Source organism: Neopsephotus bourkii, unplaced genomic scaffold (genome assembly GCF_033783945.1).
Source record: "Neopsephotus bourkii isolate Nb327-2 ecotype Australia unplaced genomic scaffold, CSIRO-AGI_Nbou_v1 NB_107, whole genome shotgun sequence".
In the NCBI taxonomy this organism is placed as follows: Eukaryota; Metazoa; Chordata; class Aves; order Psittaciformes; family Psittacidae; genus Neopsephotus; species Neopsephotus bourkii.
This window is the reverse complement of record NW_026900624.1, coordinates 5,090,118-5,114,933: the sequence shown is the minus strand read 5'-3', so window position 1 is coordinate 5,114,933 and position 24,816 is coordinate 5,090,118. Positions and strand designations below refer to the sequence as shown.

Here is a 24,816-nt window from a genome sequence, read left to right as displayed (position 1 = left end):
ACCAAATACATATCTTAGAACAGCAGCTCTACCACTGGCCTCCACAGGACATAACTGGGTTCTTCCAATCAGGTTGTATTTCTGGAAAAATGAAAACAGCTACAAGTAGGGCAGGAAATACCTCTGCTTCTTGAGATGTTTCTCCTGTCCTGTAGCTAAGCAAAACGTTCACAGTGAGAAAACAGGCGGCCACATTGACTTGAGAACCTGGCTCATTGAGACACAGCCTTTATATACTTAAGACCATTAGTTGCAGCCAAGCCATCACATTTTAGTACCTACTTATTCATAGACTGGGATTTTCACAGTTTCACTTGAGCTCTTATTTTTATAGAGGTCACACAGCAAGTTACTGCAGATCTGCAAAGAGAATCTGAGCCAACCATTTTCTGATCCAAACAGCAGCTGCCAATGTACAGATGAAACTTGAGAACTTATGATACAGGTTTAAAATAAGCTTTTGATTTTTTTGTCTTGCCGTTTTAAACTTGAAACTTGTATCAACATTAACAAGTGGTCCTTTGAAAACTGAGTCAAGTCATTCTAAGGTAGACTGACTTGTTTAGAACTGCAATAGACGAGAGGACCAAGAACAACCGTATTCTGCAATGGAAAGAACCTTTGATTACTAGAAACCTGACATCTTGCTTACAAACAGCTGTACTGAACTCTCTGAACTGAGTTTTTGGCAAAGAGAAATACTGTTTCTAAGAAAATGCATTTACAGTTATTTGCCCACAGAAGTGAAAACACTGTATTTCCCACATTTCTGATTCTTCTGCTACAGTTACCCCAATGTCTACATTTGATATAAGAGAGGAAGAGGAGAAGACAAGGCAACGTCTCAACTGTAACATCTGCTTTGCTAGCCCTCCTCAATAGAGAACTTCCTTGGATTAACATTCCAAAGGATTCTAGTAAAAAGTTGCCAAGTATGGGAACACCTGCAGTACAGAAAATAAGAAAGGATACAAACAGCTCTGATCCCTTTAAGATATAATACATTTTTTTTCTTCCTCTGTGTACTCTATTGTAAACTCTGGGTAGATCTGGTATTTTTCAAAGACAACAAAAATGGAGGGATTTCTCTGGTTGTCCACACAACTGTCATAAAACCGGAGCCCATCAACAGACTTTGTCGGCGGGCGCACATAGGCTGCGTTGCCGTTAACGTAGTCTCCAACCAACACACGAGCCACGAACATGATTTTGTTCTTCACCGTGGGCTCACAGTATGAGTGGGAATAGGAAGCGTCTCTAGCAAAGTAACTTCCTAGAAAATAATATGAAAATGTGGTTATAAGAAATACATATAAAGGCACAATGGAAACTGAGCATCCCCTTGTTTTTCAAGAAGTATTCAACCCAACCTGCAGGTCTCTTCTTACTCAGTTTACATAATCCCATGGAAATTTTTACAAGAGAAGAGATTTCCACACATGATTTTCACTTGGAATTTGCTATTACAGGAGTTCGTAATTTAAAAACAAAACCACTACAGGTGTGTGTTATGATGAGGAATAGACAAGAAAACATGATGACCTTCACAATCCTACTGAGGGAATGCATGCCCTTGCTCCCTGCTATGAAGACTAGCAGCCTTCATGGTACTTCATGTGCTCAAAAGCACAAAGCATCCACAGATTCCTGTCTGAGTTAATAGGAACTACCAAATGCTCTGTTAGAAGTGGGCATGCTGAGGCACACACGTGGTAGGCACACCACCCAGAGCTGCATAGCAAGTTAACTGAAGACCATGTGGCTATTTATTTCTTATAACCACACACATCTTCCTTTACTTGTGTCACAAGTGTCATGGCACTTCATGGCACTTGTGTCACTTTGAACAAATTATGAACTTGAGCCTTCAGAAGATCCCACCTACAGCAACAGAGGCTCTTCCAAATCCCTACACTCGTCCTCTTAACACCTTAGGAAAAGCCTTAACCCTGCTCAAAGCAAATCCTTGTCCTCCCCAGAGGGAAGGAAAATCATAAAAATCACCTACTCCTTTTTTTCCACCCTCTATAGTTCAAAACTTTGATTGCTGTAATATCAGGGGAGTCTAAGCAGACATCTAACACACAGAATCATTTCCTACATACCCTTCCCATAGACAGTTCCATTGCTTCCACAGATTCTCCAGTCAAAATTGTGAATACAGATGGATTCCACAAAGGAGGTCTTGGTTCCATGGAAAAGGAGCTTTTCATTTACATCCTTCCCTCCATTTTCCCTTTTCATCTGTTCCTTTTGCCTAACAGAAAAATGCAGAGGAGAGCGAGTGAGCCACAGAATAAAAGGGAGAAAGTCATTTTTAAAAACAAGTGTATAACGTATATGTCGGTATCAGTTAAATGAGATATACTGGGCTAAATCAAAAGAAGCGTGACCAGCAGGTTGAAGGAGGTGATTCTGCCCCTCTATCCTGCTCTTGCGAGATCTCGCTTGGAGTATTGTGTACAGTTCTGGTGTCCTCAACATAAAAAGGACATGGAACTGTTGGAACAAGTCCAGAGGAGGCCACGAGGATGATCAGGGACTGGAGCACCTCCCATATGAAGACAGGCTGAGAAATTTGGGGCTGTTTAGCCTGGAGCAGAGAAGGCTGCGTGGAGACCTCATAGCAGCCTTCCAGTATCTGAAGGGGGTCTACAGGGATGCTGGGGATGGACCCTTCATCACGGACTGGAGAAATAGAAGGGGTAATGGGTTTAAACTTAAACAGGGGACATATCAGGTTAGATAAAAGGAAGAAGTTCTTTACTGTGAGGGTACTGAGGCACTGGAGCAGGTTGCCCATGGAAGTGGTAAATGCTGCATCCCTAGCAGTGTTCACGGTCAGGTTGGACAGAGCCTTGGGCAACACAGAATCACAGAGTAGTTAGGGTTGGAAAGGACCTTAAGATCATCCAGTTCCAACCCCCCTGCCATGGCCAGGGACACCTCACACTAAACCTTGTCACCCAAGGCTCTGTCCAGCCTGGCCTGGAACACTGCCAGGGGTGTATGGTCTAGTGTAAGGTGTCCCTGCCCATGGCAAGGGGGTTGGAATTAGATGATCTTGAGGTCTTTTCCAACCCAAACCATTCTATGATTTTCTGTTTTCTCTCAGTTTGGAAGATGAGACAGACTAGCAGGATGGTGAACAAATACAAGATGAGCAATATACTGGTACCACTGCCCAGCAGTTCTAGATAATCCTGGCTTTCTTTAGTGAATTTAAGTAAGTACTGACACTACTACAGTCACCTGCACCACTGTACCAACCTTTTGCTCCTCTGTAGGGTTCTACTAGTTCTGCTTTATTGTCTCATCTCGTCCCACCCAGAACACTCTGCAGAGTGGTGCTGGTACCCACAGACCCTCCATGCCCCAGCAGTAACTAGGAGCTAGAGGCAGCTTATTCTTCATGCCATACACCCTGAGCTCTTGCCCCTCTGTCAGATCAGTGTGGCTGAGGAGACAAAGCCAGGAGAGAAACTAAGCCTCCTTCCACCACTTGAGATTTTACTCATTTAGGCCAGAGCCAGACTGAGCTATGGCATGTATCAAAAGAGGAATCACAGTGGAAGGCAAAAATATTTGACAGCACCCAGACATCCTACAGGTCTTCAGAAGCTCTTGAAGGACAATACAACAATAATCTTCAGGAAGTGATCAGCTACACAATAAACAGAGCCAGGGAGAGGGGAGAATCCTTCCAACTGGTAAACTGCATGAATGAAAAGAGCAATGGACTGGAATTTGTTCATTGAGAACTTGTTAAACTCTGGTTAGCTTAAATATCTCATTATAGGAGGATAAACAGTATGTGCTACTACATGTTTTGAAGTGTCTTAAGCTTCACTACACAAAAAGGTTTTATGACATTTTTAGCTGTGACTTCCTGGGATCAGTCATGTTGCAGGTGAAAGTACTTACCTGAGCAGTATTTTCCTTCTCCACTGCCATTCCATACAGTCCTTGAATACTTGTGTTAAGTATCTATGCCTTTGTTTTAAACTAGACATCATTTCTATGCAGCAGCTTAATCTGCTACCAAACTGACCTGAACATGGTCACATTGTCACCAGCATCAGCTGAAATCTGTTATCATATATCTTGGCATTCAGTAGTATTGATGCAAATGCTGCAAATCGGAAAGGAGCTCTGATCTCAGGGATCATTAAGTTAAAGCACAAGGATTCTTTCTCAGCAAATACTGTCTTCATTCAGCAAAGGTAGTCTTGAGAAGCCCTTCACTACATCTGACTGGAACAAAAGCCCCAACCACCTTGTAGGCTTGCCCACTTTCTCTAATGCATGAACATTTGTAACAGACAGAACATGTGTGCGGCAGGCAGTCACTGTTCAATCCCGAAGACAATGCACTATGCTGCATTATTGTGGGCATCCTCATCCCAAATTCTGCATCATTCATGTCTTTGTGTCTGTATCTGTCCCCCCACCTTCCAAAGAGACATGCAAAGAGAACCTTCTCCCAGAAGCATGGCATTCTCTGGAAGGCCACTGACACAAAATTTTACTCCAGAATTGCTCCAAAGATGGAAATCTCAGTCATGTTAAAGCACAGGTGGTAACGTCTTTTCTTTCCTAGGAAGCAGATACAGGACATCAGGACACCCCCCCAGCCTCGAGAAGGATGAGGAGACAAATACTCACCACTGAAACACTTTCCAGAGGGATGGATTCTGAATCCTCTTTATTTTAAGGATGCTGTATTTCTTCATAGTCTGATGAAACAGCTGCTTTATTTGGTTGTATTCAGCAGTTGTATCCCTGATCTCCACTGCCTATAAAATATAAACCAAAGCAAAAGAAGACATGAGGGTTCAGTTCGCTCATAACATGCAGAAGCCTAATTACAGAAGGTGCACTTTCAGAAGAGGGTCCCCAACTATACTTATGAAGGTTAACTTAATGCTTTAGATCATGACTTTGTGCTAATTAGGACAGGTACTTAATGTGTAAGTCAGTGTGTCACTCCTGCATTGCAAGGACACCTCGCTTCTCTTCAAGAAGGATGCTGAAAGGGTCAGTTAAATGTTCATCACCTCCAAGTATGGGTTGACACAACTTTAGATCTCACTGAAGCAGAAATTTGAGAAAGAAAACTTGACTGATTATGGCAGATAACTTTACATACAAAGCTGTTTAAGAACAGAAGGTGTTAGATAACAGTGTCATTTGTAACCAGACATTTAATGAAGCTTCAGCTATTAAAGGTGAAACAAATACATACAACCTCCCAGGATCACAGCTCCTTAACTTGCCAAAGTTAAAACTTGGAAAGTTGCACTTAAATACAGACTTAAGGAAAAAAAGCACCATTTCTAAACATAAGAGAACAATTAGGATTCAAATAAGGTTCCACTAAACACCTGTTTAAGCAAATAGATATCCTTTCCTAAATGAAACAAAGTCTATTTATCCATATTTCTTGTGTTTAAAAATCCACCAGGAAATGCACATTTTTCCCAAAGAGCTAATCAAAATATAATTAAAATATGATTGGATCTCTTCTGCTTGCTTGTGTAACACATAAAATTTCCACTTTTTCTATGAAGTAATCTATATCTTTAATCTTGTGGAATAAACACTTCTCTTCCATAAGCTTGACTGAAAATGCATAATGCTGGTAGACTGATGTCACTTGGCAGTACTTTCCACTTCACCACTGCCTAAGCAAGCGGGGACTCAAGGTGACATCCCACATATCAAGGTTGTGTTTAAAGCACAAAAACTGCTTGAACGGAACCAACATCTTAACCAACATCAGGCAAAACCTTCATGTTTTACAAGGCTGAGTTTAAACAAGGGATAAAATCAGACATATTTCACAGCTGCATATAAATAAAGAGGTGTTTTTCTGGACACCATGTACAGATTGTGCACTAAGGACTTACTGATGAAAAGGCCTTATAGAACAGTCTTCCAAGGATTAAAAATAAAGTCAGCTACACAAGGAAGAATAATTTATTGGAATTTATTAAAAAGTTTGTACAAGATTGAATGGAATTTCTCATATTTTAAATACAAGAGTATTTTCCAAAGCTTTTTAAAACATAATGCAACACATAAAACAATCTGGATGGACACATATTTATTATCTGCAACCTCCGCTACACCACAGCTCAAGTTGCTCACCATCACCTCAGAAGATGAAAATTATGTCACTATATTTCAGTACTAAATCTTTCATTCCTACATAAACAATTCCTTAAACTACAATTACACTTTTGATATGCTGCATCTTTTACTGAGGAACTGTAACCTTTCTGGGTAAAACAGAGTCAGCCACGTGATACAAAGTCTAATCCTGTCAGAAAAGTACTTAGATTATTTTATCATATGATGGCCTTCAAGCAACCAAGCCAGTTATCTTTTTCATGAAAACTGTGGGATTGTCCATATTTTCCCAAGGATGCTTCTCCTGCTAATAAAGGATAACAGCACATTACTCTTGCAGGTTGATACCTATCATAGAATCACAGAATAATTTGGGTTGGAAAGGACCTTAAGATCATCTAGTTCCAACCCCCCTGCCATGGCCAGGGGAATCTCACACTAGACCATGTTGCCCAAGATTCTGTTCAACCTGGCCTTGAATACTGCCAGGGATAGAGCATTCACAACTTCCCTGGGCAACCCATTCCAGTGCCTCACGACCCTCACAGTAAAGAGCTTCCTCCTAATATCTAATTTGAATTTCCCTTGTTTCAGTTTGAACCCATTACCCGTTGTCCTAGAGCTCCAGTCCCTGGTGAAGAGTCCCTCTTCAGCATCCTTGCAGGACCCCCTGAGATACCGAGTACTTCTTAACGACATTAACTTTTTTAGCTCTTTTCATCTTCAGAGCTAAAATGGAAAAACCTAGAGAGCATAAGCATTTGCTAACCATCTGTTAAGGAGTGGAGTTTCTGAGGCAGTGGAGGAATCCCTGCCCTGACAGTAATTTCTGTTAGTGTGTGACTACGAAAACAGTAGTCTGTGATATCAAACCTTGACCTCTGGTTAACTTGGGTTTTGTAAGCAGCACAGGTTGTACTAGCAACAACAACCCAACTAGAACTGCTATCTGTAAAGTACACAGACAGACTCTTCACATTGCATCAGCTCTCATTCCTGTTACAGTACAGCAATCTCTGGGACACGCATCAGTATTCTGCAATGTAGCAGCTAAAGACTGATCCTCTGACATAAACCCACACATTCATTGCACGTATTTCTCATTGTACATTAAAGATACATTTTAAAAACCCATCATGAAGTTCCAAGACAATATCAGATCTTTTAGAGACAAATAAAAAAAATTATCAACTACTAATTCCACTCCGTTACACGCCGACAGAAGAAATATACACCAACTTGCCACTTGGTGTTCCCAAGTTCCATTGGGCATTTCATACACTACTTTCTACAGAACTATGATTCTGAAGGACTTACAGATCAAGACACTGCAACACTCAAAAAATAAGCAATGTTACCAAAACACAACTGCTCTTGTTAAGCAAAGATGACTTTCTCCCTGCCTCATAGATGTTCCTTTTTAAAATGAATCACTTCCAGCGCAGCAAATTTTGCCAGGATTATTTGTCAACATCTGAAGAATGCATCAGTTAGTAATTGTCAGGTCATTTGATGGTCACCACATGCATGTAGAATCCCAGCCAGTCCCAATATTACCTACTGCAAAAAAAAAAAAAGCATAGGGTCCCACAGAAATATATAATCTAGCCAACAGGTACTGTGGGCTTTGTCACTTTTTAGGTACAGAATTAACATTTCCTTCCACTCAGTTTACCTGTTAAGAGACGGTTTCTTAAGCACCAACTCAGCAAGCAAACAGAGCTTGGGGGAGCAAGATGAACTTTCCACCACACACATCCCTACAAGTACCTCTAGTGACACCATGGATCTGTACATCGCATTCCAAAGTGTCTCACACTCACCTCAGTGACTCCAGACACACCCCAGCAAAAGGACTCGATTAAAATTCAGACTGAAGTTTGCAGACTAGCTAAGGGAAGCAGCCAAGCACATAACAGCTCTGGGACCTATAAAGAACTGAGCTACCTGTCTTCCTGGCATTCTTTGGGAAAATTAAGCTTATGTCAACCAGTGAAGCTGCTGCTACGCCAAAGGGGTTGCTGCTTAGCCATATCCTTTATTACTGTGACAGAGCTCAAAATATCACAGGCCCAAATCTTCAAAAGGTCTGGCTGCCACATTTCACACAAACTCCTTCTCAGTTCATTCGGTGGGTGCCAGGCACTGACACTTTTATAATTGTGATTTTTTAGTGAAATTTCAGTTTTGCTGATCGTGGAAACCAGCTATTTGAAGTGAGCAGGTGTACACAGCAGCCGACTTCAATTTTACCTGCCAATGTTGCATTGGGACTGGGTTTAGATGAATTTGCTGCATTCACATGGCCAGATACAGGTGTTACACTAAGGCATAATCCAACACAAGAGGGCAGTCAGGGTAAAATGAAATATTCAGCACAAAGCAGAGTAACAGAAACCAGGCCAGAGAAGCCAAGAGACAAGATATTTCTGGTTCTCATGCCACTGCCAATGTAACTACACTAGGGAAAATAAAACGCGAAGAGTGACAATACCAATGGAGGTCTCCATCAACTGAACAGAAAGGTCTCCCAGTTCGGAAATACGGTATTACTTCTGTCCTGTCCCTCGCCATCACGGTATTTGTGCCAATACAACTTGGTCAGCATCATAAAAGACTCTGACACAGTCAACAAGGAAAACCTTATGCTCCACATTATGTGCTGTCCTCTAACCTGGGGCAAAAACACTATAAAGAAGGCCAAGTGCAACACTGAAAAGCCTTTTTTTTTTCTCTAGCATTCTAGTACTTCCACAGTCTGTGTCACTCTTTCAGGACTGCTTCTTAATGCCATTAGATCTAGCAATTTAAAAATATTGCTAAAATAAAGAATTACTAATGTTTAAAAACACCTGAACATTTTTGTTCCTGGTAGATCAAATAGGAACCTAGACCTTGGGCTGACAGGGGTTTGGTTTGTTGAAGAGATCACTGCAAACAGTTTTTTTACTATGGACTGTAAGTCTGCTTCTGCCATTCCTTGAGGCCAAGGCCTGCGCTCAGATCTGTGATGTACACAACAGTATTGGGTGACTTGAAAGAGCATACAGAGATTTCCTTTCCTATATCTCCAATCCAAATTTTATCCATCAACAGCCATGATGGTATTATTATTGGATGATTTTTTAATGTCCTACACAGGAAGATTTTGGTCTCAGTCCAGCTTCTAGTGAAGGAATACACTTCACAGAAGCCCCTTATTTAACTGGCCCACTAAGTCGTCATTTTTTAACAGTAAATCTTTTTGTACTGAATTTGATGAATTTTGGTTTTGCGTGTAGGCAAATGCCTAAAATGCTGCTGAAGTTCATAAGAATTTGGCACCTTTTTTCATGCTCCTGTGAGATCACCTAGTTCTTTAGCACATCCACCCAAGAAATCACTCCTTTCCCTTTTTAGCATCTACCCAGTTACAATTGCTTCAGGTAAGCAGCATCCTCCTTTGAATCATGCCTTTCAATCAGAATTACAAAAGGGAAAGAATAAGGAGGGAAGCGGGGGGGGGGGGGGGGGAAGAAGATACCTTGTATCCAAAGTCAGGCAGTGCAGACTGATCCCAGTGGCCAGGACAGGACTGATTGGGAATAGAAGAATCCCTCTGGCTGGTGGCAAACAGACAGAAAATGAGGTGTTAGTAATTTCAGTAATGCTCCAAGCATCTGAACTGGCAGCATCCCCTTTGGCCAGCTCCTACATTTAAAAATACACAAAATAAGCTACAAAATCCCTGGGAAACAGTCTGTGAGCTGGGCTTTGCATGCTGCCATTCAATTGTCACGGTCCTCTTTCATTTGCTTTTTTATTAATGAACAACTGTCCATCACCAGTTCTGCAGACATGGTACCTGGAGTAACATGTACCCCAAAAACCACGTGATGCACCAAGCTGGCAGTTTGTGATACATCTTCCGCTAAGCCAAATGGATATGTTTCCTTCCACCAACAGCTCTGTTCTTTGCACAATTACTGCCAACACTGGAAGCCATTTTGCCTTATAATTACTTCTGAAATATGAAGACCCAACAACTTAAAGTGCAACACTTACCCTTTCTTTATCTTCTGCACATCTTCAGAAGACACAAACTTTGGTCGCCTGCAGACCCGTCTTTGAGTTTTGTAAGAGGTGTTTGTCTGGGTCATTTCTTGAGGAGAAAAGGCAGGGAAAAAAGTCACAAATAAGCCTACAAGATGGGGTCATTAATTAATGACAATTATTCATTAATGAAAAGTGTATATTCATTGTCAGTTCTATCTGCTGAAGACTGGTGGCATAAACACTGTGTAAGCTTCCTGTCCTTCCTGTAACTCTTATATAAGATGCATCTGTCTTGCTTGCTCCTTTAAGTCATTAATGCTCTTTAAATGTTGTGCCAGTGGCAGGGAAAGGTGCTTATTTTTCATTTTTACCATCCATAAGATTAACTTACTTTACTTAAGGTTTACTATGCCTTTATGTGAAGACTAAGAATCTTTTTTATTTCTGGTCCAGTGCGAGTCTGGATAGTGTCAAGGAATATGGAGGAAGGTTACTTTTATAAGGAATTTCCTCTGGGCCATCACTAGCTCACTTCCCATTTCAGTGAGTAAATCTGGTAGTGTTACTAAAACAAATAATGGCTTCTAAAAGCTGGGATAGCTTGCAAATTGACCTTTGTAAAGCACTTCACAGTTGTAAACAAGAATTTTTAAAACGAGTACCTTTAAAATTGAGCTCGTACTTATACAAGCCAGACTGGAAAAACACGGTGCCATCTGGATCTGCTAGATACAAATTCTCAATAGCAGCAGAAGATGGTGAGCTCACACTATCCCCTTCTCCCTTTGTGGGGAAACAAAGAGAAAAAAAGAGACAGAGAAGAGTAATGAGCGAACACAGTCAGGACTAAGCCCTGGATGACTAGCTTGGGTAGAGAGAGAAAAGACACACAGAGTAGGATGAAAAGGAATCTACATTAAGTCTAAAATCTCCCCCCGCAACAAACTGGCATAGTCAGCAGGTCCTAAATCTGCTCCATGACACCAGGGTTAAACCACAATGCAAGTATAATTCTCTAAAGTACAAAACAATGTACAACATGCAAGAAGTTCATACTGAATCTCACTGCAAGGAGATAAGGCACCTTCCCTCCCCACAGCCTGTCATCATTTTATCACATCTGTTATGAATATCTGTAGCTTTACTGCCTTGACACTGTAACATTCAAGCCTAAGTATTTACTTAACTAACCCTGCTGAGTAAAAGGGAAGAAGGGAAAGAGGATCCACACATTACTTCAGAAGTGATTCCTTGCACAGGATGCAGAGTCACCTGTTCTCCATATTCAATCCACTGGCCTTTGTCATTCTTCCAATACCAAAGCCACTGTGTGGTCAATACAAATGTGGGTTTTGTGACTGATGATGGTGTAGAGAGGCGTCGAAGCGGAGAAGAGCAGCAGGTCATTGTCTGGAAATCAATTTTCTTACCCACTATACTGTAAGGACAAGATCAGTTTTTTTTGTAGTTAACAGTATATATTATCCTTTAATTCCCAGTTTAATGTGGTGGAATTTTCTTTAATATAATGTGACTGCCTGAACTTAATAGGCCTGAAATATGAGTATTTCTCACAGGCTGTGTGGCAGCTCTGGAAACTGTTTCCAAGTTTCAGAAGTGAACTATGGCCTGTGAGACACCGAATGCCAACTCAATCACTAGCCACATGCTGCACTGCCAGCTTTACATACAGTCTGGGGCTACATGTACAATGTGGCAAACAGTACTTCTGAAATACATATCATGTTTAGTTTTTCTCAGTACAAAAGTGGAAGTTGGTAAGTACCTGCCTGAGTCTGCCAGCAAACACCTGCAGCATACCAGCTTTGTTCTTAATGTGGCTACAGAGGATGCAGTCCCAGCTGCGAGGCATTCATCACTGGAGCCCCCTGGGCTCTTACTCCTGGAAGGCTTGAAAAATTAACTCTCAGGCAAAAAGACTTTGAAAGCAGCCTCCTGTTGGGAATCTTGCTTGTGATTTGTACCATCCACAGCCTACTTGAGATGCAAATCCAAATCATCTGCTGTCAGAAGAGGCACAGGCTGAAATGCCTACACCATTTTACTGAGGCCAGACTCGGGGTCCCCTACAAATCCATGTGGCTCACAGGGGTGCTTTCAGCAAGGAGTTAAAGGGAAAATGCACTCTCTTAAAAAAAACAAGATTGGCTGCTTACACAAGGGGCCATTTAATAAATTTCTCTAGGCGTATTATAGATACTATTAAATTATTATATACTAGCTGTATTGGGAAAGGAATAGCCATAGAGAAGGACCAGCTGTGAACTGTTGTTAAAAGACACAAATTATTATAAAGCATGATTCATTATCTGAAACACTAATATTTTAAGCACTAAATTCCATCCACTTCTTTTTACCTTCGAGTTTTAAATGCAAGAGTTTTGTTACTTTTAGAAGACGAAAATGGGGTGATAGTTCCATGCTATCATTTTTACTTTTCTTTTTAATAAGAAGAATTCTCATTTGTACATCTTCCAGATCCTGAGCATCTCAGTAAACAAAAGTTATGGATGTCAAATACTTATAGGAAGAAAACAAAATGGTCGTCCTCCAGGGCTCAACTAATCAGTGCAGCATCACTATACCTGTTGGTCTGTGGGTCACAATAAGCCTTTTCAATTTCCTCCATCATGGCGAGGTCATTCCAGGTCACCCCATTATATACCTGCCATCGATATGGCAAGTGGTAATGAACAAATTTGCATTTATCTGTAATGAGATCAGACACAGTCAAGAGTTCTGCAACCATAACAGAGAGCAAGATAAGGCAGGGTGGGGAGGGAAGGAACACTTTTTTACACTCTTGGCTTTATCTCCTGGACTTTGGCATGAGCAATGAAGACAGAATGCTGAAAACAGAATTTGAACGATAGGGGTGTCTCCAGTCTTACCTGGAAAAGCAACATAAGCTCTCATATTGCTAAATATACTCCAAAGAAACCACAACCTTCCCTGTGCTGAGGCTCAACAATGGCAGCTGGGAGAGAAGTGCCACAGATAGGAAATGTGTGTCTGTGGGTCACACGACCACATTTCTCAGGTGTAAAAACTCTGGTCTACACATCACATAAGCATTCAATATTATTTGGTTCTCTCTTTCCTTTAGAACATATGGGGTGGTTATTAAAACCTGCATATTTTTTTTTCAGGCCAAGCCCAATGAATGAGGCACCATAAAGGACTGCAACGCTCCATAGAACATCACCCAAAGGAGACCCTACACTCATCCCTGAACAGGTAGCATGCTCCCCCACTAACGAGACTGCCAGGCACTTTTGGAGTTGTTGCTCTGCTTCTCAGAACATAGGAAGCAGCAGTTCTTAACTGCCTTGCATGCAAGACCTGCAGCTGTGCTATATACCACTCACACAGGAAGAGGAAGACTTCTGGGACTTTTAAAATCATCTATGTTTTCAATGCATGGATGAGTTCAAATCTGCTTAACACCCCTGCACATGTGCACGTGGCTGGATACAGGCAGAGGCTGCCCTCCAAGCCTCCGTGCTGGGGAAAGTTGATGTGCTCCACATCCAGTTACGGACCAAACCTCTTATTTACCACTTTTGAGACAAATGTGGCACAGCAAAGCACCATAACCCTCCAACTGTTACTTGAGTTTAGCTATTTGGTGGTCACAATATAGCTGCTTTGAGCCTGACCTCCACAGCCAGCACACGGGTACACCATTGACATTATGCAGGTCCAAAAGTTGATAAACTTCAGCCTCAAGCCTCATCCTAAACAAGCAGAGTCTGAGAAATCTGACACAAGGCTGGAGTAGCGGCTGCAGAGAGAGAGCCAAAAGGATTTTCACCATTCCTGACCCTGATGTATCTGACCACAGAACATACGGAAATTAACCCTAATTATGAAGACAAGAGTGTCATTCACTTCTTTCTTCCTTCGTTTTTGTTAACAGAGCTGGAGTGCACCCTGTGTGCTTAAATTAAATTGGCATACTGTAGACAAAAAACAACACTTGGTCTCTCTTGGCCAGATTTCATTTCTATTATTCATAAAATACCCATAAAAGAAATAACTTATTTTTTTAAAGTGCCATCTCTTTTCAAAGTAATGATTAAGAAAAGGTATTGTCAAGCCCTAAAGTAACTTACTCATCTGCATCTCAGAAAAGGAGCTTCTGACAGGAGAGTGGCATCTTTACCAGAACACATACACACTATGGAAATGCTAAATGCACAGAGACATCTCAGACCTGTTATCAGCCAACTTACTGTGCACATCCCAAGTGAAAGCAAACACAGTCTGACCTATTTAAGCACCTCTTTTGCCAAGATCAGGTGGTCAGAAAAGTAGTCCTTTAGAAAGAGACTGGACAAGCTCAGTTAAAGAAAATCTCATGGTACCTCTTCATAACCAAGGAAGAGCCTAACCTGGGGATTAAGCAACTGTTCAGGGACAGTCCCCAGATACAACTGTTATACTTGCAATTTTCCCCAGACCTCTGATATTGGCCACTGCCAGACAGACAATGGACTAGATTTACCTTCAGCTTAGCTGGTAGGACTACTGTTTTCTTAAGACATTTTAACACCTCAGATCACTTTAAAAAGAACTTAAAAGGGAAGAGTATCATTATTATCTGATGTACATAAGATACTGCAGGAGTACAGGATGGCCTATAGTTACCTGTTGTCAACGATGACAACGTAAGAAGAGCTCTTAAGTTGATTTAATAGTTACAGAAAGTGTAATATTTAACATTTGAAGAGTTTTTGCCACAGAAACACAGACAAAGCCTGCCCCCATCAAGAGGGCTGAAACAGGCCATAGATGGATCATCTAGAGGAGAAAAGGTTTAGAGTACCCACCTGACTTCCCTCTGATTATGTCTGTAATTCTAACAGTGCTTATTAGTGACTTGGAAACAAAGTAAATGAGAAGGCAAAATTGCCAGTCCATATGGCACCGTTATTGCCATATGACTGGGGAGTGCCTCTGTAGACCCTGCTCTCCAAAGATAACATTACTTTTTACAAAGCTTACCTTTATGCTTGCAGTACTTCCAGACATAGAACACACATATCTGATCACAGTTATCTTCTTTGTTGTCCTTTGAAGCTTTAGCAGAGGAATCACCTTTTTTATCTACAGGAAAGAACACATCAATCCTTATTTGCCCTATCAAAATAGACCAAGACGTCCAAGACAAAGACACTGCATTTGGTATTTCATCCCAGAAATAACAGTAGCCAAGTTAAGTGCTTTCAGGATCCAACTATGCCACATACATGAAGCCCCACCACATGAGTTAGGGCTCTGTGACTCAACAATAAACCCCTACAGTGGAAGAAGTCTCAGCAGAAATGGGCAAGGGCAACGTCATGAATTTCAGAGAGTTACACAGGGTATGACTGACCATGGCTACTGCAAAGAAGCTGACTTTTTCTCAACACAAAGGGGACCAAAGGGTGGCCTTTACTGTAGATAAAGAGCTACAACAGCTGAGTGAATCAACTGGCAATATAAATGTTTTTCCCTTAATTAGCCAGACCAGCATGGGGGGAGTGAACACAGAGCTGAACCCAACACATGGGTATAAAAATTAAGCAACTAATAAAAGAACTTCAAAGAGAGCAACGGCCTTGAGCTGGCTTCAGCCTACATATTTGTTCCTAGGGACTGGGAACACTCAGCATCATGACAGTGAGCATATTATACAGACCAGCATGGGAATCACATTGGTATTGACTAAAATGTGTATTGCAATTGCTACGTTTTGGTAAGTGTAACTTCACATTTGTATTTTGTTTTCACTGTATTTTGCATTACTCTGCTGCATTAGAAATCTCATTGTCCTGGGCCAGGCTAGGATACAGTTAATCTTTTCCATAGCAGCTCATATGATGCTGTGCTTTAGATTTTCAACCACAACAATGCTGATAATACACAGATACTCTAGCTTCTGTTGAGCAGTTTTTGCACAGCATCAAGGCTTTCTCTGTTTCTCACCCTGCACCCCAGTGAATAGACTGGGGAGTGCACAGTAGGTTAGAAGGGCACACACCTGGGAAGACCTAAACTAAACAAAAAAATATTCCATATAACACTACGCTCAGCAATCAAAGGGAAAAAAGGGTGTTTTAGGATGGTTAGCTATCTTTTGCTTGGGAACTGGCTGGGCATCAGCCTATTCATGGGAGGTGGCGATTGCCTTTGCATCACTTGTTTTCCTTTGTTTTCTTACTTCTTCCACTTACCCTTTGCTTTCCCCTCTTCTTGACGCTCAGGTGTTCTTGTTGTTGCTTTCTTTTTTTCCTCTTCCCCTGATCCACCAGTGGTGAAGGGGAAGTGAGCGTGTGGCTGTGTGATGCCCAGCTGCCCGCTGGGGTAGCGCACACCACCCGTGTAATGGCACCTATCTTCAAATAAGGAAATTTGATATTAGTCATCACACCCTCCATGCACAGAACATCTAAAAAAAAATTGTTCAGAGTATTGGACTCTGACAGGTTTTAAAGTCAAGGCCCTTCTGCTCAGGAGGACAGGAGACATTGGAGTTCCTGTTCCCTCCCTGGAAGGTAGATCGAGACTACTGCTCAACTGGCAAAGCTGTTATCTATTCCCTGGGGACAGAAGGCAAGGAAAGATCTCTCACACAGACACAACTCTGTTTCCTTCCCGGGAAAGGAACAGTGTGTTAAGATTACAGAGATCAATCCCAGACTACTCCACACTGTGCTGCACAGTGCTTGGGCAGATATCTCAACACTCCTGCACAGGCTGTCCAGTATCATGGCTTTCAGCATCTGGTAGAGTAAGCACAGAAGCTGCACTCCAACTACCACAGGGAGCTGTGGAGCTGTATGACAGCAGATCCCAAAGAGACCCACTGATCCCAGGACTGAATGTTAGAAACAATCCATACCTTCAACTTTACCTCCAGTTCCTGTTGCAGACTGGTGTTGTCTCTGACCAGGTACATAGCTTCTGGGACCTGCATGAGAACACTGAATGAACAGCACTGCTGGACCAGAAACTGAGCTAGCTGGTATCATCCCAATTTGTGTGTCCAGGATGATGTTTCTTACAACTTACTTTTCCCCTTCAGTTCCTTGTTGAGTTCTATGTGCTTGTGATTATATATAGTCTGCATGTTTGAAGCTATCTTCGCATCAATGCCTCCAGTTTCCAACACTTTCAGTGAATCGATATCCAAGAGGTTATGGGACCTCTTGCACCAAAGAAATCTACATTCCCCTTTGAGAAAGTGCCGACAAATATGAAGCTTGTTGCAGTTGTTTTGCTGGCTGCAGTTACTATCCCTTCTGTTGTAAAGTTGGCAGATCTAGAAGTGGGGAGGACAGACAAAGTATTAAATGGAATCAGTAATTCCACTAGAATCACATTAGAATCAGTAAATTTTTTCTTTCTTCTGTAGACATGCAGTTTTAACAGCAGTAATACAGTGACAGAAAGGCATGTTTTCATTGTGACTTTTTTAATCTAGGCAGATTTCTTGTACGGAAGAGCAGGCATTTTCAGCTGACTCATGCATTTCCACTTTTGAAGTTATGCATAAGTGGGGTTTGGTTTTTGGTTTGGTTTTTTTTTCCCCACCAAGAAAAGCCAATCCAACAAGCATTCATTCTCACTCCTAAACAAGACAATCACGTAACAACTGACTGGTTTACAGCTATTCTATTAAAAAACAAACCAATCCCTGCAGACACCAAGGTGAGAAGAAGGAACAAGGGGAGGTGCTCAAGGTGCCTGAGCAGAGATGCCACTGCAGGGCTCAGGACTGTGTCCAGATGGGTTCTGAGTATCTCCCAGTGGGGAGACCCCACAATCTCTCTGGGAAACCTGTGTCAGTGCTCAGTCACCCTCAGAGTATTTTGGGATGATCAGAGGGAAGCGCCAGTGTTTCAGTTTGTGCCCATCACCTCTGGTTCTGGGCACCACTGAGATAAAAATCAGTTCTGTGCTTTTTACACACTCCCCTTCAGGTGTTTGTAAACACTAATGAGATGAGATTCCCCTGAGCCTTCACTTCTCCAAGCTAAACAGACCCAGCTCCCACAGACACAGCACACACACAGAGCCAGTCAGCATTTCAAAACAACCAAATGGGCTTTCACACCCCTTTCTCCAGCTCTCAGGTTTATGAATGGCCTGCGTGATCACTGTCTTCTGTTGTTTTACTTCAGAATAGTTTAGGTGCTCAATTAGAGGTAATCAACAATGCCTGACAGCAGTGAAGTCGGAACAGAGCTATAGAAAAGAGCTTAAAATAATACCAGCCAGTGATGGTTGCCACTCTCCGGTCATTGCCAGGACTAATTAAACAAGTGACACAAGTTTTAGATGCAGCTGAGAGGAGAAAGATTTTGTTAATCTTCCTCACTCATCATCACCATGCTCCCTGAACCTGCCAGCACAACATATTTTAAAACACTACCAAAAAGCAAGAAAGGATCTATTTCATCAAAGCCCCACACTGGCACAGCAGGGAATAAGAAAGCAGTAGAAGTATTAGGCCAACAGATCTGTTGAGATTATAACCTCCAAAAACCAAAGGTAACAGGAAGTACTCTGGTAATTTCTTAACCAGGAACAGCTGTAGCCAAACCAGGATATTCTCGGCTTTGAAACAGCCATACCTTGAAGATAGCATTGCCCTTATGCACGCATACGGAACCACAACGGATTGTTAGGCAAATTTATCAAAACCAGTGACTTGCATACAAACAACAACAACAACAAAAAAGTGCCTTGTAAAAAAAATCAGTGTTCAAAAAACTCAGTGCACTTTAGAAGGGGCAGATTTCAGCCAAAATTGACTGCACTCATTTGGTTGTTTTCTCACAGATTTTTCTCACTCCCCTATACCCTCGAGCACAAAAACGTGCAGGCCTACATAGGCTGGAAAAGGAAAGGGGGCCCTTACTTCCTGGTCTCCATCACATAGGCCTGTTGTCCTGTAAGCACAAACAGTTATTGTGATCTTTCACCTCCATCTTGCTTACCTCACCATAAATCTCTGCTGAAGTTGCTGATGTTTTTTGCTTGCTTCTTTGGAGTAACTTCATAGCTATCCTGTTGGGATAACAGGAGTAGCACACAAAACAGGCCATAGCCTTGTTGTCCAATTCCTACTCTCAGACAGCAGGTCATCTGCTGACAAGTCACAGATGAGAGTTTTATCTAGGTGTGACCTTTCTGGTATTTACATAAGCAACACAGTCCTCAGCATTTAGAATTTTTATTGCTGTTGTGTTTTCTCATTGTAAGTACTTGGCACTTTCACAACCCTGGCTCTATGTTGTTTCTTCTGGTGCTTTCACACCGAGCCATTCCCATTCCTACTTTATTCACACTAATCCTGGCATTACTGTTACACAGCATAATAGCTTGAAATTGAGATCAGAACTCCACATTCTCTCTGCCCCTCTCCCATTCCAAATGAACAGAAGCTTCTCTTAAGAAACCAGTACAACTCACATCAGGGAGGAAGAAAGGGTCATTTTGGAGAAGCAGGACTCGCAGCTCATTCTCATCAAGGCTAGATAACTCATGGGTCTTTAGAACTTTTTTGTTCTCAGCATTGATGATGTCGTGCGGGTACTTACAAGATCTGCAGGAAAATACACAGAAATATCAGTGGTTACTTCTTCAGTCAAGCTGATGTAAAGAACCACCTCAGATAATGTGCAACCTGGGAAAAGCCATGGAGAACAAGGTAGTTTGGCAAAAGCCCCTGTGAACATTCAGATGGTGTCTGTAATTATGTAGAGGATGGATCAAACAGCATAACTGTGAAATACAGTAGTGTTACTATCCCCATTTTAAACACTGATGTGGCCAGACCACTTTTAAGGAAGCTAGCAGCAGAGTCTGTCTACTCCACACTTTCTTTCCCTTCTGTAAGAGGCAAGTCAAGTCACACAACACGAACAGCTAGAGAGAAAGCTAATTTTAGAGGAATACATCAACAGAGGAAGTTGAAACACGCTTGGTTTTACGAACATAAAAAGGTTGTTGTCTCAGGGTTGGCATGCGAAGAAAGATGCAAGAGTCCAGGAGTGCAAAACAAAGAGATAGTGAAACTGAAAACAACACACTTTGTTATGTCTGCTGGGTGGGAATTTAAACAAACAAAACCCCCAAAACACAAACAACAAACCCAAAGGAAGTTCATTAACTTCAAAGTTTCAGATAAAGAAGCAATTAAACAACAGTAACAAAGATGCTGGTAGCATTTACTAACCCAAGAGAAATGTCTGAAGTGAGCATTAATTAGAGATTGCAGGGCTTTTTGCATCTATTTGAAAAGATAATACAATCAATAAGAGGAGAAAGAGTCAACCTATGCATTAATGCAGTGCAGCAAAATACAGCTTCCTAATGTCTTGCTCTTCAAAAGCATTTGATACAGCCTTTAGGCTAGACACACTCAACCACTAAAAGTACCTGTGAATGTATCAGACCCAAGCCTCTGTTCCCTTTATCATGTTAGACTCCCTCTAGTTAACTTCTGAAACTCTTCTCACAAAAGCTTTTTTACCTCATGTTGTGCCTGATCCAACCCTTCTGTACAGACCCTTGTGTAGCCAGTTCACCCCTGATCACCACTACCTGTTGGACTCATTGCTTTGTAAGTTAATAAATAATAATATATACATATAATAAAATAAATAATAATATAATAAATATAATATAATAAATAATAAAGTAATAAATATAATATAATAAATAATAGTATAAAATAATAAATATAATATAAATAAATGCAAAGCCTCAAGGGCAGAAGTGTGCCATCTTTGGTCCTAAGAAATAACATCCTAAGGATATTAGATTCTGTAGGCACTTGATTAATGGCTATGAATGTAAGTGAGCTATCTGTAGCGCAGATGGGAACCATCACCAGCATTCCTCCACAGAGAACTTCAGATTCCACTAGTTACACAGTGAGCTGCATCACTTGAGCACACAGTTGTAAGTCAAAGGTTGGAATGGTCCACAAAGACAGTGATAACTAATCAGCTGAGTTTAATAATACGTTTAGAAAAAGCAGTGAAAAGTTACTTGCCAGGCACACATTAAGAACAGGTTTAATGGGATTAAAATCCTAATTCCACCAAGTAAGAGGACCCCAGTATTTGCACTGACATTTTTATTTTCAGAGATTCTAAAACAAAAAGGGTGCAAGATCTGGAAGCAGGGGCAGATTTTACCTTACCAGTTAAAAATACTCTCTGTCCTGATCCATGTTGTCCTCCTAGCAGTACTTCTACATTTCATTTTAATCAACCTCCCCCCCCCCCGCCATGAAGGCCATACTCTTCATTTTAATAATCATTAATGCATACAAAAGTGACTAATAATTGGTGCTATTTGAGAGGACAGAAGCGTTTATCATTATTAAGGGTGTCACCTCACTACACATTTTAGTTCACACCAACTCACCCAGCACAAGTGCCTACATGCACCTGAAAGTATTTCTAACAGCGGGCCACGTAGAAGGTTATTGTACTGCCAGTGACGTGAGAAACGGTAAGAAAGTTTCAGCATCCTAACACTTTGCTAGTACCACTCTGAGACATACATAGCCTTTCCCCTCTGTGCTCTTCAGATCCCAGTGCACTCCAAGCTGGTTTGCTGGGACAGAAGAGGAAGAATATGGTGGTTATCAACACACTTAATACTGCAACAGCACAAGGCCTGGGGGGCTTAAACTTTTCTGCCAGAGCTCACTGTTGCCACTGACTGTCACTGAAAAGCTTCTGGGTCACACTTCTGCCCTGATTTTGTTTCATTTATATTTTTTCTCAAACCTTTGGCCCACCAGGCCTACCCTTCCTGTGGGTCCTCCATACATAACAGGATCAATGTACAAGGGAACTCAAACGATGACTGTCACAGACAACAATGTAAGCCGAGCAGCAACTTACGTTGGTTAACTATAGCTTAAAACCAGACGGTATATACTAGCACTTCAAGGGTTTGAGGGGCGGGTTTAACAAACAAAAAGTCATGATACTGACAAAGAAAACCAGGCTTCAGAAAACCACAAGCCACCGCAATCACTTTGAAAGTGACTAAATGTAAAAATACATGGAATATATAAAGGGGTTTAACAGCGGGACACAACAACAAGCAGCGGGAAATGGGCGGTACGAGGCTGTACCCGAGGCGGGGACCGAGACCGGAGGGGACCCTGGGCCAGTCCCGACCGCGGCCCGTTCTGTGTGAAGCCCACGGCGGTCGGATGCATATGAGGAGGGTCCCCCGTGCCCTGCCCTTAGCGAGGGCTGCCTGCCCCGGCGGCTCTCACCTGGACCCCAGGTTGCACTTGCCCATGAGGTGCAGCTTGCAGAGATGCAGCCGGTCGCAGCCCCCGCACTCCTTGCGGACGCACACCCTCACGGCCGAGACGGCCAGCACCCACACGCCGTCGCCGCCCCGCTGCACCAGGAACCGCTGGGGACCCACTGCCGACAGCGTCTCCTCCAGCTGCTGCGCCGAGAGACCGACGTGTTGCTGCAGGTCCCGCAGCGCCAGCCGCCCGCCGTGCGCGCACAAGGTCTTGGTGAGGAAGCTGCACACCGACGGGTCACCCATCGTCCCCCTTTCGCTCTAACTCGACGGGTCCAGAAGAAAAGAAACTAAGAAGCTAGGCGGGGCGGGGCGGGGCGGATCTGCGCGGCCGCAGCCCGGCCGGAGGGGAATCGAAACCGAAGGTTTGGGGAGGAGCCTGCGGCTGGAGGCAGAGCTGAGGGGAAGGGAGGGAAGCACGCACTGGACACCACCCAGGAGAGCCGAGAAGCGAGAACTCCTTGGAAGGGATGGGTGGCTTCCGGCTTGCTTAGAGCGACCTGGTCTAGTTTAAGGTGTCCCTGCCAGTAGCAGGGGGTTGGAACTGGATGAGCTTTAAGGTCCCGTCCAACCCAAACCATTCCACGGTATCAAGTATGGATCTCAGCCAGTCTCTCTCAGAGTGTGTACCTAGAGGAGAGCACCAGCGTCCACTGAAGCATTTCCTTGTCTCCCTTGTAACTTCCCTCTCTGCCTATACATGACAGTAACACAAATGTACAGAGCATTAAGCCTATAATGTAGGAGAAAAACTTGGGATCCCCAAACAATTCTAGTATTTGTGTAGCAATGCCGTTACTTCTCTTTCTTCTGGATGGGCAGCCAGCAGTGGGTGTCCTGGCAGGGGGTGTGCAGCAGAGAAGTGACTGGCTCCCATTAATGCTGAAGGAGGGTCTATGAGTGTGTGAGGAAGCATGGCAAATGCTGAATCAGAGAGATCGGGGTAGGGCTGAGTACTAAATGCATCTGATATGAGCTTCAATACTTAAAACTCTTCAGCAGTGCAAGTTTAAGGAACAGTGAGTATCAACTGCTCCCTCTGAATCAGGAAGTTAGCCTTAAAATCAATGATAGCCTGTGTTGCCTGGCGCAAATGCCCGATTTGAAAGTCATTTGAAACTACCTAGATGCAGTCATGACCACTGTTTAGGTCATAGAAAGAGAGCCACCTCAAGGAATGGGACCGAGGTGGTACTGTCTGTGGGTTTGTTGAAGGAAAGGCTACGGAAGGATCTTTTCATTGGTCATAGTTCCCCATATTTACCCTGTTGCTATGAAACTTGAACAAACAATTTTTTCTAAAGCAATAGAAAAGGAGAGGTAAAAGAAGAATTTTGCCTCATCAGTTCTAGCTTTAGAAAACTAAATTGATAGTTCTAGGCTGGTTTATGTTCTAGGCATGCATATGTGTGTTCTTGGTTGTCAACAGGTCGAGGATGATAAAACTCAGATCTGTGCTTGATGTAGTTTCAGGACTGGCTGATAAGGTAGAAAATGATTCAAACAGTGAATCAGCACAGTGCTGCCAACTCCAGGCAGCAGAAGAAAATCATTAATCAGGCAAACCTTTCAGTCATTTGCTTATATTTATGTCTTCTGCTTTTCAGCCAGTTCCGGTGAGAACATGCATTTGTCCTTTAACCCACCCTGAAAACTGAACTATGTGGTGGGCGGAGCTCTCCTGGATACTCTCTTAGAACAGCACAGAGCAGAAAAGTAAAGTACTGCAAGCAGAAAGAAGATGCAAACACAGCCTTGGCAAGCGTGTTCTATTCTACACTTAAACGCACTTAAGAAGGGCTTTGGATCAGTTCAGACTGAAAGCAAACTAAGAAACATTACTGGATTTATTCTGGGTTTTGGTATAATGTTTTGCAAATACAAATGTCCCAAATACTGGACTTCCTTACCAACTTCAAACACGACCTACTTACATGAAACACAACTAGGTGAGACAGAAGGGACCGCTCTATCAAGGGGTCACAAATTGGTATTATTGTCACAGTGCAGTGAGTGATTCTGGTCTTAAATATCAAGCAATTTGCTTGAAGCTAAGAAGTTAGAGTGGCTGGGCTGCTGCAACCTTTTGTTGCTGCTAAAATGTCCCTGTACATCTTTCTCTCTGGTGTTCTCTACTTCCAGCTGTAATGTTTGCTTGTTTGCCCTGGCTCTGGTATTCACCTGACTTCTTAGTAAGCCAAATCAGATTTCAGAGAATTGAAACTGAAGTATTGATTGGTATGAGCAAAGTTTGAATGGAAATGGGAATCGGTGTGCGTAAGCACCAGC

The 24,816-nt window shown here is 42.4% G+C and overlaps 1 protein-coding gene and 1 long non-coding RNA gene across 2 annotated transcripts; one reads left to right on the top strand and one right to left on the bottom strand.

Moving 5' to 3' along the window:
• Positions 1-749: 749 nt before the first annotated feature.
• Positions 750-22,842, bottom strand: LOC133214974 (protein mono-ADP-ribosyltransferase PARP12-like). The gene is given in 14 exon segments (XM_061358511.1): positions 750-1,273; positions 2,106-2,257; positions 4,666-4,796; positions 9,656-9,734; positions 10,177-10,273; positions 10,830-10,950; positions 11,440-11,605; positions 12,774-12,897; positions 15,196-15,297; positions 16,410-16,571; positions 17,078-17,197; positions 17,200-17,497; positions 19,654-19,786; positions 22,487-22,842. Coding segments are annotated over 14 exon segments (2,256 nt in total). The 5' UTR covers positions 22,774-22,842; the 3' UTR covers positions 750-989.
• A 514-nt stretch (positions 22,843-23,356) lies between these two features.
• On the top strand, positions 23,357-24,425 carry LOC133214929 (uncharacterized). Its single transcript, XR_009726272.1, has 2 exons — positions 23,357-23,546; positions 24,135-24,425. It is a non-coding gene; the product is annotated as an uncharacterized LOC133214929 (long non-coding RNA).
• The last annotated feature ends 391 nt before the right edge of the window (positions 24,426-24,816 follow it).